This window comes from Anabrus simplex, chromosome 2, assembly GCF_040414725.1.
Source record: "Anabrus simplex isolate iqAnaSimp1 chromosome 2, ASM4041472v1, whole genome shotgun sequence".
NCBI classification, from domain to species: Eukaryota; Metazoa; Arthropoda; class Insecta; order Orthoptera; family Tettigoniidae; genus Anabrus; species Anabrus simplex.
In genome coordinates, this window is record NC_090266.1 from 928,229,043 (window position 1) to 928,244,496 (window position 15,454).

General features: G+C 38.5%; 1 protein-coding gene across 1 annotated transcript in view; it reads right to left on the minus strand.

The window, feature by feature from the left end:
* ebo (ellipsoid body open) overlaps positions 1-15,454 on the minus strand; it is a 515,097-nt gene that overhangs the window by 381,761 nt on the left and 117,882 nt on the right. Inside the window, exon 3 of the mRNA XM_067141696.2 lies at positions 10,774-10,971. Within this exon, the coding sequence (XP_066997797.2) occupies positions 10,774-10,971 (198 nt within the window). The remainder of the gene's footprint in view (positions 1-10,773; positions 10,972-15,454) is intronic.

The window sequence follows — 15,454 nt, forward strand, 5'->3', positions numbered from 1 at the left end:
ACCGGTGAAACTGCATTGCTTTATTTTAATGCGAGCCCAAATGGTCTTATGGTTTTAAAGGAGAAATTGCCAGCCGGGAAATCGTACAATGATGAAGGATGGGGGTCATAGTAGTGCGTTGCAATGCACATGGAAGCGAGAAACTTTATCCCCTCGTCATAGGAAAGTTCGATAAGCACAATGTTTTAAGGGCGTCGGGCATCTGAAAATGCAAACAGTACAGAAATCCAAAAAATAATGCATTTGCACAGGGGAACCGGCATCATTTATCCTCGTCTTTGAATTGTGCTATTTTTTTTCTTTCGTTGCGTGAGGTTATGTTTGTCAGTGATTTATCGAAGTGCATTATTTGAACATTGTAAATGCACCTTGTTGGATACATTTCGGAAATAGTTTTTTCCATGGCATTTGAAAGGTTTAAACTGTGAATCGAGGTGATTGCATGTATTAATGGGTCTTAGAATAATACTTTGTGACGCGGCAAGTGTTTACATTTCTGAAGTGCCATGGCGGGAAATCGTACAAGGATAGAGTCATAAGAAAGTTCGATTTTAAGGTCATCGGGTACTTTCTGTGTAAATATAAGGCATCTAAAATGCATACAGTATAGTAATCCAATTAATAAAGCACTTGCACATGGGAGCCAGCATAGATTTCTCCTCGCCTTTGAATCGTGCTTTTTTTCTTTCTTGCGTTGCGTGAGGTTATGTTTACCAGCGAGATATCCGAGTGCATTATTTGAATACTGTAAATGCACCTTCTTGGATACATTTTGGAAATAGTTCTTGTTTTATGGCATTTGAAAGGTATAAACTGTGAATCAAGGTTAACTGCATGCAGTAACGGTCCTTAGAATATTTTGTAACGCGGCAATGGTTGGTACTTCTGAATTGCGAATTGGCGGTTAATTCGAAATCACGTAATTCGAAGTCCGATTTTTGAGTCCCAACGACTTCGAATTAACGAGGTTTTACTGTATATGCTATGTGTGCAGCATATAGAGATATATTTCACCTCAAGGGAGACAAGCTCATTTGCACTGATGTGCTTCAGCATGCGATAAAATTACGGAGTTTCAACCTCCCATTAATGTAAGACCTTATAGGTTACCTGACGCTCAGAAAGAAGAAATTCAGAAGCAGATTTATAAGATGATAGAGCAAAAGACAATTATGCAGTCACCATGGAACGCCCCTCTTCTCCTAATCTCCAAGAAAATGGATGCATCTCAGAAGCAGAAATATTGAATCTGTATTGATTTCAGGGGTTTGAATGAAGTAACTGTAGGAACAGTGTATCCGATTCCGTTGATATCTGAATTATTGGATGCCTTGGGGAAAACACGCTATTTCTCCACCATAGATTTAGCGTCAGGCTACCACCGTGTATTATTGAGGCCAGAGGACCGTGATAAGACAGCGTTCTCAGCCTTAGGGCAGCATTACAAATATTTACGTATGCCGATGGGACTCAAAGATGCATGAGGCTGATGACCAGGGAATGGATTTATATGTAAATACATATCTCTTTAGGAAGCTAAAATTAATTATATTTTGCATTATCTTTACGAATCATGACGTGTGGAGTTGAAAAGTGGAGTATTCATTTTCCATATTTTTGAGTTTAGCACATATATTCCATATTTTTCGTCATTAAAGTCAATATAGTCCATATTTCTTCTAAAAAGTATTAAATTATATTGAATTAGCAGTCATCTCAATAATGGAGAAATAAATTAAAAATCTATATTCGAAAAATTAATATTTTAACTGGTGTGCAGGTCATTATCACACCTGTCCACGTCTGGGCTGATAAAATAATCTGATAAGCGGTGCGAAGAAAGAGAGAGGTTGAGCCCGGAAGTGGTGATTAGCCGGTCAGTACCGTGACTATCTGAATCACACTTACAGCACTGAGAAGCTGCATTTCATAACATCGACTGTGTCTGTGCCATAATTAAGTAACTAGGGAAATCTCATTCATCGACGATGTGCTAGTGGTTTCCGGACTAGTTTGTAATTCTGGCATTCCCTTTGATTGCTTCATAACTCCATCTAGTTCACTACCAGTCATTCACAGTTTGAATTAGCAGTGAGACGGATCATAGTGTTCTTGTACGTTCAGTGTGTGCAGTTGTCTATTGATATTCATTGAAGATTGTTACAATATGCCTAAAGTAGCTCAGTCAACCAGTTTAAAATTGAAAAGTTACGTATCAGAATTTAAAGAAGATGGTTTATCAACTGACAGTAAGATATTATTTTGTAATTTGTGTCATTGTACAGTGACATCTACTCAAAGGTTCCTTGTGTAACAGCACGTTTCAACCAGTAAACACCAGGCTAACAAACAAGGAGGTTCCAAGCAGAGACAGTTGTTTCTGACACAACCAGCAACTTCCAGTGTAACGTCCGAGTTCAACACCGATCTCTGCCGTGCTCTCATCTCTGCTGACATACCTCTCTTCAAACTGAATAATCAGTGCTTCACAAATATACTAAACGATCCATCCCGGATGAGTCAACGTTCAGAAAAACGTACTGTTCAGCCATATACGATGAAACCGTTCGGTAGATAAGGCAAGAGATTAAATACGGTCCAATTTGGGTTTCCATTGATGAGACAAAAGACAAAGAAGGCAGGCTAGTTGGCAACGTAATCATTGGTTTGTTACGCGAAGATTATTGTAAACGGATTCTCTTACACTGTGATGTTCTAGAAAAGTGCGATAACAAAACTATAGCAAAACTGTTCAATGAGGCTATGGGTAGCCTCTGGCCACAGGGCGTTAAGTATAATAAAGTGTTACTTTTTATTAGCGATGCCGCACCTTATATGATAAAAGCTGGAGAAGCATTGTGTGTTGTATAACACGTGTAGCACATGCCTTTCATCGTGTGGCAGAAGTGGTAAGAGCCAGTTACCCCGAAGTAGATTTACTGATTTCCTCAGTGAAAAAAGTTTTTCTCAAAGCCCACAGAAGAGTTCATCTTTTGAAAGAAATGTACCCAGAGATTCCATTGCCGCCTAAGCCGATTCTAACTAGGTGGGGTACGTGGCTGCAAGCGGTTGAATATTATGTTGAATATATCGACTGTATTAAGAACGTTCTGCATGCCATGGACTCTGAAGATGCAGCCTCAAATGAAGCCGCTAAAACAGTTGTCTGCGATACAAGTGTGAGAAATGTTACATTCAGCATAATTTTGCAAACATTACAAAAACACTGAAAGGGCTCCAAAACTCGCATCTCCCACTTTCTGAAAGTTGTGAAATTGTGAATAAAACTGTGGAACAACTAAATCGTGGTACAGGTAAAGTTGCAAATGTAGCAAACATGAAGATGGCCACTGTACTTTCAAAGTACCCTGGATATGAAGAAAAGACAAAGGTTGCTGCAATGCTGTGTGGAGATTTAAGTGTAAAATTAACATTGGATTTAACCCCAGCAGATATTGTGAAGTTGAATTATGCCCCCATTACCTCTTCCGATGTTGAACACAGTTTCAGTCAATATAAATCTGTCTTAGAGATAATAGGAGAAGATTCACTTTCCAGCACTTAAAAGAACATTTTGTAATCCATTGTTTTGGTAACAGAGAATAAAAGATTGTGTGTTCTCCAATATAGTGAAATGAGAAGTGCAACATTATGTTGCATGTAGATCTACTTTGTTTAGCTCCTTTGAACTTTGATATTAAATAGAAATTAATGTTATTTGTGTAATTTTAAGTCCATATATAATTCCATTTTTCAATAAAAATAACTAAATATATATGTACATATTTCAATAATTATTAGTATATATAAATCCGTTCCCTGCTGATGACGATAGCCATGTCAGGATTAAACGGTGTAAAATGTCTCATTTATTAGGATGATATTTTAGTCTTTGAAAATTCAATCGAAGACCACAATCAGAAGTTGCGAGTTATGCTTCAGAGACCCAGGGAACACAAGCTGAAATTACAGCCAGATAAGTGCAAATTTTTGCAAACACAGAGGCGGCATTCTTAGCCACATAATTACTGAAAATGGAGTGCAACCAGACAAGAAAAAGTTGAGGCAGTAAAGAATTTTTCGAGGCCTACAACCACGAAGCAATTAAAAGGTTTTCTCAGACTGAACTGGTGCTATACAAAGTTTATACCCAAATATAGCAAGATTGCGAAGCCGCTATATGAGTTATTAAAGAAAGACGTTCCGTATGCATGGACGGACAAACAAAAAAGTGGCCTTCCGTGTGCTGAAACAGAAGCTGACAGGGACACCAGTGTTACAGTACGCAGATTTTGAGAAGCCTTTCATCCTAACAACGGATGCTAGTGGCGAGGCTTTAGGAGCCGTATTATCACAGGGAGAGCTAGGTAAAGATTTACCAGTAGTATACGCGAGTAGAACTCTGAATAAGGCGGAGAAAAACGACTCAGTTACGGAGAAATAATTGCTTGCTATTGTGTGGACAACACCACAAGCCACTGAAATGGGTGTCCAATATCCAAGACCCATCATCCAGATTGATAAAGTTTAGACTAAAATTAGCTGAGTATCACTTTACGATAGTACACAAGACGGGTAAAACGAACAAGAATGCTGATGCATTGAGTAGAATTTCCACTGTACATGAGATCAGTGCAGGTAGTGAGTTCCGAAGGACAAGAATGCCAAGTGTTAGGTGAACAAAGAAGGGATAATACATGGAATGATCCCGAGGACGTGAAAGCAGAGAGATTAGGAAATGCTAGTGGCTATATGTCGCACCGACACAGATAGAACTTATAGCGACAATGATATAGGAAAGGCCTGGGAATGGGAAGGAAGCGGCCATGGGCTTAATTAAGGTACAGCCTGGTGTGAAAATGGGAAACCACGGAAAATCATCTTCAGGGCTGCCGACAGTGGGATTCAAACCCACGATCACCCGGATGCAAGCTCACAGCTGCGCACCCTAACCATACGGCCAACTTGCCTGGTAGCTGTGAAACAATTTGGTACACAAGACACATTGTGTGTGATTGTTAAGTACCCATCAGAGGGACTGTATGAGGTGAGGCCACAGTCCAAATGTCCCCTCGCAAAATTAAGCGGTTGGAAACCAACCCCAATCCTTCCTGTACAAATAAGAAGAGTAATTGGAGTTACTTATCAGTGTAAAGATGCACACTAGCAGAGTAAAACATTCACAGTTGAATCTATCTATAGAAACACATATTTAGTATGATTACCGATCCGGTGACTGTAAATGAATGAGCATGTGCAAATGAATGATGAACAATGATATAGATGTTGATTCCCATGGGGAACCTGAAATATTTGTCCCGAATGAGTAAATTTATAATACCAATGTAGCTGGTCCATTATTGGACATTATAAATTTACCAGTTAACTCATTCCTGGTTGCATGCGTCTTGGTGGATGTGCTATTTACCAACTGATGAGCCCAATTTAGCACACAGGGGCAAAACGCTGGCAACCAGGAATGAGTTAGCTGGAAAATTTATGATGTCCAATAATGGACCAACTACATTGGTATCATGAATTTACAATGATGAAAGCCTACAGATGTTGTTGACAATCAGTAGGACAAAGAAAGTGAAGGCGAATGCCATTCACCCCTATGAGTTAAGCCCAGGGTAGTGAGTGCAACAGTCAGCAACCTATATAGTAAACAGGCAAAAGTGACAGGTCTAACTACTCGTCCCACTAGTTACAAAGAGAGATTCATTCAACCCAGTATGGTGACAGGGCTAAAACAACACCTAGACACACTGAGATGTAGAGCGAAAGACAAATACACAAGCAGAATAGTACCACAGCCAATTCTGCCTCTCGTAGCAGGCGAGAAAATAATTCTTATCTTTCCTCCTTAGTGCTCCTGAACCAACTGTCAAGGCAATTATAAGATGCCTTCTTCCCACTTTTCTTTCATTTCCGATAGGGCATAGTCTGTTCACGGTTGACTAGTTGAAGGAAAATGCAGTACCACTGATTGCAGTACCCATAAGGTTACTGGACACCATGTACCCTAAGTCCAAGCATGCTTAATTACTATCCTCTGGTGAGGACCTCACTTTCCAGAGTGGATATACTAAAAGTGGAAGATAATATTTTGAGATACTGAGATTGCTTCACGAGTGAACAGTAGACAAATATTTTGACCATTTGTTAGTTTGTGAAGGAGAATTTGCAATTAGTAGTGTACTACAGGAATCCAAAGGCATGTGAAAGCCTTTGAAGATGAGGTACCCTGACCTCATAGACGGTGGTTCGATGTTGATGGTGGTGGTAATCACAATGATGTGAGTGAGAGAGGGAGAGTGAGGGGGGGGGTCATCTGTAAGTGAGGCCATTGACCTCGCACATGTGTATACCAGGAGAACTGAAGCAATATAGAGGATTAATTGGAGAGAATGAACATCTCACATTGCAGACAGATTCCACTGCTATAGTAGTGTTTGTACTTTAGGAAAATGAGATTCTAAGACAGTGAACTATTTAACTGATTGAGTTAACATATTTTCTCAAAGGAAGTAGCCATGGGATATACAGCTAACATGCTAATTGTCTATGAAGATAGTATGGGAGTACAGCGAGAGGTTTTCATTTACAGGTCATTCTATCAGAGAGCAAGACGGAACGTTCCACATCGAAGATGATTATGCTTGTATCGATCGCTATTATACTGCTGATGTGTAAAACTATAATTGGGGAAAGCATTAAATTTTCAGGTTGTGCCATATGAGAAAACTCCAGGAATATATCTCAAAGATCAGGGAGACATACAGTTATATATGACAGAATGGAAACTGATCACGTACGTAAACTTAACCAAGTTAAATAATGCATTCCTTGTTATATGAAAGAACATACAGAAGACGCAAGCATTGTGTTACCAACTACCACATAAACTAAATTACACTTGACAACATGAGATACAATTGGAAAACAAGTCGTTTACAGAAGAGACAGGAATTGACGGATGTTGTTAAACAATTTAGTAAAAGTAAAGACAGGTACGAGAAACACGGATTATTTAATTTCACTGGTACAGTATCAAAGTCATCATTCGGTACACTAGATCAGGAAGATGCAGATTTTTATCAACAGAAAATATCCGATTTAGAGAAGGAACAGCTATTGATGCTAAAAATTGCAAAGGAACAGATGACCGTAGTTAAATCCACATTGCAATCAATGAATTTATGACATGACAGTTAATGAATTCAAGTTGAATAAAAATTAGAACAAATACAAGAATTCGTGAGAAATGAAACAGGTCAATTACAACAGGCGTTTACACAGCTGGATTTTGAAATTGCAATTAATAGACATTTGATTGAAATAGAGGATCTTATCTCGCAATTATATGAACAGTATCAGATAGTAGCTACAGGAATAATGTACACACAGATACGGATGGTACATATGCATATTCTGAGCCCTGTCGAAATAGTGAAAGCTTATAAGAAGTCTCAAGATAATTTCCTTATCGTATAACCCTACCATTTGAACTGGGCACAACTCAAGAGCATTTGAGTTATAAGATTGTAAATGTTAAGGCATTTATCAATAAGAGTATGCTTGTATACACTGTGCTAATGCCTCTAAGTGACAAAAAGACTTTCAAATTATATGAAATCCTTCTTTTCCCCACTTCAATCAAAGACAATGGTGATCAATTTGTCAGCATAAGAATAGAGAAAGAATATGTTCTTATAGATGTTGAACAGCAGATCTATACGTACCTTACTAATAAGCAAATAAGTAACTGGAAACAAACAAATGAACCTACTAGAGCGTGCAAATTAGAGTTTGTGTTGAAAGTGGTTCATTGAAAAAAAGGACTGTAAAATTATGTTATTGAAGGGTGTTAATTCAATACCAGAAACCTGCAAGAAAGACATAGTGTACGTTAGAACAGTTGATGTGGTTATCTGTAGATGTGAACAGTCATATGCCAGGAGACAAGTGATGTAATACTTAAAGGTACAGGAATGTTGATATTTTATGAACCTTGTACAGCCTATACGCCAGACTGTAAGCTTAAGTCCACACGGTGAGTCAATACTACTCATCAAGAAAATATAATTCCTGATGTTGCACTTGATCAATTTGGGACAAAAATTAAATTACAATATCTAGATTTAAAAGAGAATACATTGCATAGTCTTCTCATACACAGAGATGATGTTTTTTTTGCTAGTTGTTGTACGTCGCACCGACACAGATAGGTCTTACGGCGACGATGGGACAGGAAAGGGCTAGGAGTGGGAAGGAAGCGGCCGTGGCCTTAATTAAGGTACAGCCCCAGCATTTGCCTGGTGTGAAAATGGGAAACCACGGAAAACCATTTTCAGGGCTGCCGACAGTGGGGTTCGAACCTGCTATCTCCCGAATACTGGATACTGGCCGCACTTAAGCGACTGCAGCTATCGAGCTCGGTACAGATGATGTTAACCATGCAGGAAAGGATGTAGAAGTAGAAAATTTAGGAAGGGATAAAGAAACGGAAATACAAACCAATCATATGTATTAAAATTTTAATGTGTACAAAGTAATTGTTTGGACTGTCATAGCTCTAGTGGCAATATTAACCACTCACATGTTGTAAGTGCGGCCCTTTTTTTTTCCATGTTTTATCATTTAAATATTGGGATCATGCTACTGGTTGCTGCACTAAGATTTGTTTTCAACAAAAGATAATAAATGAGGGTAACGTAAAAGCAAAATCATCAGACGATGATCTAGTGGTGCATTTCGAGAGGCCTCGACCAGTTGAGAGTCGAGCCAGTATTCATGAGATAGAAATTTCAGATGACATGTCAGAAATTACTAGTACAAAACCACGTGAAAAGTTAAGATTGTGATCAAGGACTCTAAAGTCTACAGTATTTGAAGTAAAGTACAAAATGTTGTTTCAAATGAGATCAGTGTCATACGCAAGAGTTTCAGCATAGTAGTGTAGCATACCACAGATCAACAGCGAACGGACTTGAGCGAGAATCGAATCCGCGACCTCCAAGAAAGGACGAATTGTATTAAGATGTAAGAGAATATATTCCAGTGCAAGAAGAAATAGTGTTTCGAATGTTTAGTGATGTGAGCAAGCGAGTGATAATTTTATTTGAGTATAATTCACATATTCAGTATAAAGCAAAGTTAGTGGAAGGAGAAGTCCAGTGTTGTATGTATCATATTGTGAAACAAAATCTCCAGTCAGGCAGGCGCCAATGCAGAAACTTGGAACGCAACATGAGGCCCTGAGGGATAGTTTTCGAAAACATTGGAAGAAAATGTCACGTATATCACAGAATAACTTGACGTTGTAGAAAACTATTATTCTAGTAATTTCCAGAGACCTTGTGTAGACAACACCCTTAAGGTGGTAGGAGGGTCACGAGAGGCAATCAGGTTAAAGCATGTCAAAGTCATCAAACAGTAGGGCTTGGACAAGAGAATTATTGCCATTCTTCGACAACTCCACTCAGGTGGTGAAAAGGAAAGTAAGGAGAGGAGTTAGGTAAGATGTTTATAAACCACTTGCCATATGTAGTTATAACCAATATATTGGACAGCTGATGTTTCTGACCACTGCATGAGCTCATACCCTTTTACGTGTAATCTCGCAGCTGAAGTTCAGAAACAAACTAGTACCCCAACTTGCTGGGAACATCCAAAACTCAAAACCGGAAAGAGGGCACGCCATCCACCAGATGACGACGTGCAATTAAATGGCAAGCTGCATCTGCTTTATCCACATCGCCAGGGGAAAATGAAAGACTGCAAGGTTTACAGCAACAGGAAAGTTGCTGGCAGGGAGGAGAGGTGAGAAACGGACCACTTCATCAAAACCTGAGAGAAGCAACCAGGACTTCACCCAGGACTCTGCTTTGAAAAGTATCACAAACTTCAGAAATTCCTATTAAAATATGAAAATTATCTGTGTCTTTCTTATGTCTTTGTGTACAGAAGAAGTATATTTGCCCACCTATTCAATACTTTTATGAATTTAATAATCTCTTTATATTATTTTACTCAGATACAGGTATATGTTTCAGCTGTGAATAGGTGGACAAATAGATACTTCTACTGATCATTATAGTCAATTTGCAACCTGAAAACAAATGTCATTACTTGTAATCTTTATGTAGAATATTTTTGCATTTTGAACCTGTATAAAGTTGTTATAAATGAGTACCTAAGTGCTTCATATCATACCTTCTAGGATAACAAAAACTGACAAATAATTACAAGATGAGAGATGTTACAGCCAGGAAAATAGTTGGGGGGGGGGGGGAAGGATTAAAGAAACGAGTGTTCACTATGCAAGGAAACAGAGATGAACAAATTCTAGCACATAAAGCACATAAGTGAACAAATTCTAGTAGAAAAAATACAACTCTTTCCCAGAATTAGACTTGCAAGAAAGTGTGTTGCATTAGGTATTGGGTAATATACAAGAAACAAGAAGCTCCCCCCCCCCCACACACACACACTTTTTTTTGCTAGTGGTTTAAAGTCACACTAACACACAAAGGCATTCAGCAACACAAGGGTAGGAAAGGGCTAGGATTGGGAAGGTAGCGGCCATGGCCTTAATTAAGGTACAGCCCCAGCATTTGATTGGTGTGAAAATAGGAAACCACTTAAAATCATCTTCAGGGCTCCCGACGGTGAAAGCAACAATAAGCAAGTGAGGATGTATTCAAGATGATATGAAAGAAACTGAAAGGAGCAGCTGAAAAAGTGCAATATTTGATACTCTATGTTTACCTGAAGAATATTGGTGAAGAACTCTGGATAGAAGTGTGGCCAGTCAAGTCTGGCAATATCCACCAATAATTTCACTAGTTTGTTGCGGAAGAACTTCGGAGCTGTCTGGTGGTTCGTGACTACCAAGTGGTATAACGTGCCCTTTATTTGAGCACGATCTTCGTTTGTTAGTCCAATCCATTTCTTTGTTATCAATGTCTGCAAACAAGAAACAGAGAACTAGGAAATCCTGCAAAATTCATCAACTTAACATGAAATCGCAGTAAGTCAATTAATGTTTTGTAGAGTCATAACTTACAAAATGTATGACTGAAAGGATGGATAAGAACACGCAGTCACACACAACTGGAGAAAATGCAAAGCCACTGTAAAAATTCAAAGCATCATTAAGAAACAAATTATCTCAAAAAGCCAAAAAAAGAGAGTGCAACAACACATTTTGTATCAGAAGCAACAGGAAACATTTCAGACAAGTGGTGAAAAGAAACATCACAGGGTGTAATTTACCAAGGTGGTTGTACGGCTGATGGCAAAATTGAAACAGGAAGTCTAATCAGAGGAACATGAGATTCAATCCAATCTACAGTGTTCTGAAAATATGAGAACCTAAAGGAATGACATTTAAAAAAAGGTGTCTCAGTTCTGTGTCTCTTTTCTTATGACTTAGAGATCCTTCACATGAGGTACTGTACTTCCTCAAGATGGGCAACCATTTGTTCACTAGATGGCAATACTACCAATGTCCTATCTGCCAGGACCACTGTATGGGTCAGTTATTTATTTGTGTTTGTAGTAATGGTCTAACACCATTGTTGACATGGAGAAATAACATGGCAAAGAGAAGGCAGACATAAATCTCATATACAGCAGAGCCTGGTCATGCAGGCGACAGGGTCAGTATCTTTATAGGAGATTATTTCCACTCAAATGATGTCCAGACTATTGTACATTCAGCTTCTTAGATTGAAAAATTAGAGAAACAGGTGCATTCCAGAGAAGAAAAATAAAAAGAAGTGACAGTACTCTGTGAACATGGATATGTCTTTTGGGCTGGCGGTCTGTCTGGGATTAGTCATCCGTTTCCCAACACCACTGTAACCATGGCAACCAGTATTTGTCATCTACGCATAATAGGTCAGAAACATCATCTGTATGTTAACAGTACGTAAGCTCTTAGATACATGTCATAACTCACTCTTGACCTCTAAGCCCAAAAACATATCCATGATTCTATGCTTTCCTGTGCAGCAGAGAAAAATGAATGAGAGCTTTTTTTGTATCGTATAATCAGACCTCAAACTTCAGTATACATTCCTCTGCGTTAATACTGTTGAGTGCCAAATTTTTGCCTTATTTTACAGGCCAAAACTGTACATGACAAGAGGATCTCCCCAGGATGTGTGTATTGTTCACCTTGAGAATCCTTTTGATTTATTTCCTTTGAAGTCACATGAAGAATATTGTTTGAGCAACACCGATTGAAAGTAAACACGAGATGGTAGCAAGGATCGCCATCGCAGTCAGCGATTTTTTAACAATGATAGATATTTTGGTACAAGTTCGTCAGTTACTAACGTGGCAATTGACCCATTTTACCAAAGCAGAAGGAAGACATTTTGAACAACTGCCACAAATAAACAAGTGATTCATAAGAAAGTACAATCCCCCATGTGGAAATGTTCAGATCCTAGGAGAAGGGATGCAAGAACACCGAAACTTTTTTTTGACATCATTCCTTGAGGTCCCAACTATCATCCAAACTTCTTGAGCAAACTTTTCAGGACATATTGCATACACATTTCATATGATCACATCTAATACCTGACAAACTTTCAACTTGTTAGGTCATGCTCAGTACATACATGATATAGATGTTGATTCCCATAAGGAACCTGGTGGCTCCCAGTAGCCTACACAGTGGCCTCCACGGTATGCACTACCCATGCTTCTTGGTAGGTGTGCTATTTACCAACTGATGAACCCAATTTAGCACACTGGGGCAAAACGCTGGCAACCGGGAATGAGTTAGCTGGAAAATTTATAATGTCCAATAATGGACCAAATATATTGGTATCATAAATTTACTCATTCGGGACAAATATTTCAGGTTCCCTATGGGGATCAACATCATAAGATGGCCAGGCAGACATCAATGTTTGAAAATGAGACAAAGTCTCTCATAGGGCATTGGCACTGCTGGTGGCTTGAAGTAACCTACACAGTGGCCTCCACGGTATGCAGTAGCCGTGCGTCTTGGTAAGTGTGCTATTTACCAACTGATGATCCCAATTTAGCACAATGGAGCGAAACGCTGGCAACCAGGAATGAGTTAGCTGGAAAATTTATAATGTCCAATAACGGCCAAACTATATTGGTATTACATGTCAAAAAGATGTTAAGCACAGAACAAATGATGATGATGATGATGATGATGATGATGATGATGCTTGTTGTTTAAAGGGGCCTAACATCTAAGGTCGTCGGCCCAGTACAGAACAAAAATTGCCAACCAGACACCAGTGGTATCCAAAACCACAATCTTCTAATTTCATGTCAGATATTCTACCTGTTGTGCTATGGTGAACCAGGTGATATATGTGCAAAGGTTGCGTGTTTGGATCCCACTGGTATCTGGTTGGCCATTTTTATTTTGTACTTAACAATTTTTGGCATGAACTAGTCTGCAGAATAAGACCTAATAAGCTGAAAGGTTATTTCAAGTACAATGCAGTCATGAAAAATAAATATTCACACGTAGTATCTGTTGACATCTGTTCCTTTGAAGAAATGTTCCCAAACAATATTTAAGACGCTATAACTGAAAGGAAATGGAAACATAGGAAGAACAGACAAACTGGTCAAACATTTACTGTCAAAGTGTTCAAATAACATTTTCATTTATACCTATGATAGCTGACTGACTGGTTACTGATGCACATCACAACAAAAAAGTATTAATATTATCCATTTCCCTTCAAACTATGCCTGCTTCATATTCAGGGCATAATTTTCAGCAACTAATACTGTTTGTATGCAACTTTTGAAATTAACACAGTCTCACTGTTAAAGTAACTGCGGTGATGAGCCACTTGGGTAGAAAGTACAGTTACAGTCAAGCAGCTACATTTCTCCGGAATGGAGTTTTCCAAGTACGGCACCATTTCCAGAGGGCATTGAACAAGGATAGTAGAAGAGTTGAAGCTTTTGGTACACAAGAGGTGCCTGAAGTTGATACTCTCTGCAAATGGTTACGTAGTAAGCCAGCAAAAAAAGTCAGAAGACTGCCATGCATAGTAAATTTTTGGAGAGCTTATGGAATAGTTTGGAATATTATGCTTCGACAGTAGGTGCCAGAAACAAATTGACTGAGATCTACTTGTAGACCATGATAACAGATTTAATGGATTATGAACTTTGGGGAGAGGAAGAAAGTTTCTGGAAAAGTGTCAAATTCCCAATACTAAATCCCCACACAAGTGCTAGGAGAAGTTTGTTTTACTTAAACTTGCTTATATATGAGCAGGTTTTGTAATGGCAAAACATTACTTTCCTTGAATGAGTTTTATGTAATGAGGCTATAATACATACCAATTGTCATATTTACCCATTCTAAACAAAGAACAAAAAGCAAAGCATAATGATGAGCAATTATACAATTTTTCACAGGGTGAACTGATATCAGTGATTTTAATCTGTGATGTGATCATAACTTCTATATCCAGACACAATGTTGTTGCTCTTTTTGTGTTTTTTTTTTTTTTATGAAACGGACAGAGGTCCGGTTTCTTCAACAAATGTCAAGTGTTAACATTGCTGTTAAGTAGACTTAACAGATAATTTAACAAAATGACTGTCTCATCAAGAATTGTTAACAATAAAAAATTGTTAATACTTGTGTTAAATTAAAATGACACCAGCCCTGTGTTAAATCTTTTAACAGCTGTTAAAATTTCAAAAGTGCAGTATCTAGAAGACTTAAGTTCGAAGCTATAATGCTGTATGAAAACTATAAACTGAAGAAGGCAAAGGATGATCCATACTAATAAAAAATGCCTTTCCAGAGTTGCCAAAAGAAAATTTTCTACAGAGATAGCTACCTAATTACCATAGCCGTAATGAACAAGATACTGGTACAATAAGAAATTTAAAATAGGTTACAGTATCCCACAGATAGCAACTTATTAGTGTCTCCAGTGCATAGTTCTTAGATATTATGCTTCAGACACTTTTCATATATATAATTGTAGGCGACTATGCTTATGTGTGCAAGACAGTGTTTAGAATTATGCAAAGAGTTTTCACTGCACTGGCAAGATACTGACAAGGCATTACATTACTTTCCCCGCAATAAAAGAAAGCCTGAAAATCATTCAAGCTGTATATTAATTATCACATTTTCCTGGTGTTGTAGGAACCTTAGATTGCACTCATATATGTGTATGTTTAGTCCTCAGTCCGAAGGCTGGTTGGATTCTCAACAGTTCCACCATCAGCTGTCATAGATAGCCTAGGCATCACTGAAGAGGCGTACTAGGGAAATGAGGAGTGAGGTAGTTTCCCGTTGCTTTCCTCACCGAGCCAGAAGTTGCTATTACACATCAATCTGCCAAGCCCACTGAAATGCATGCACCAACTGACCCTATGAGCAATATTTTCACACCATTCATAGCAGGGACTGGCT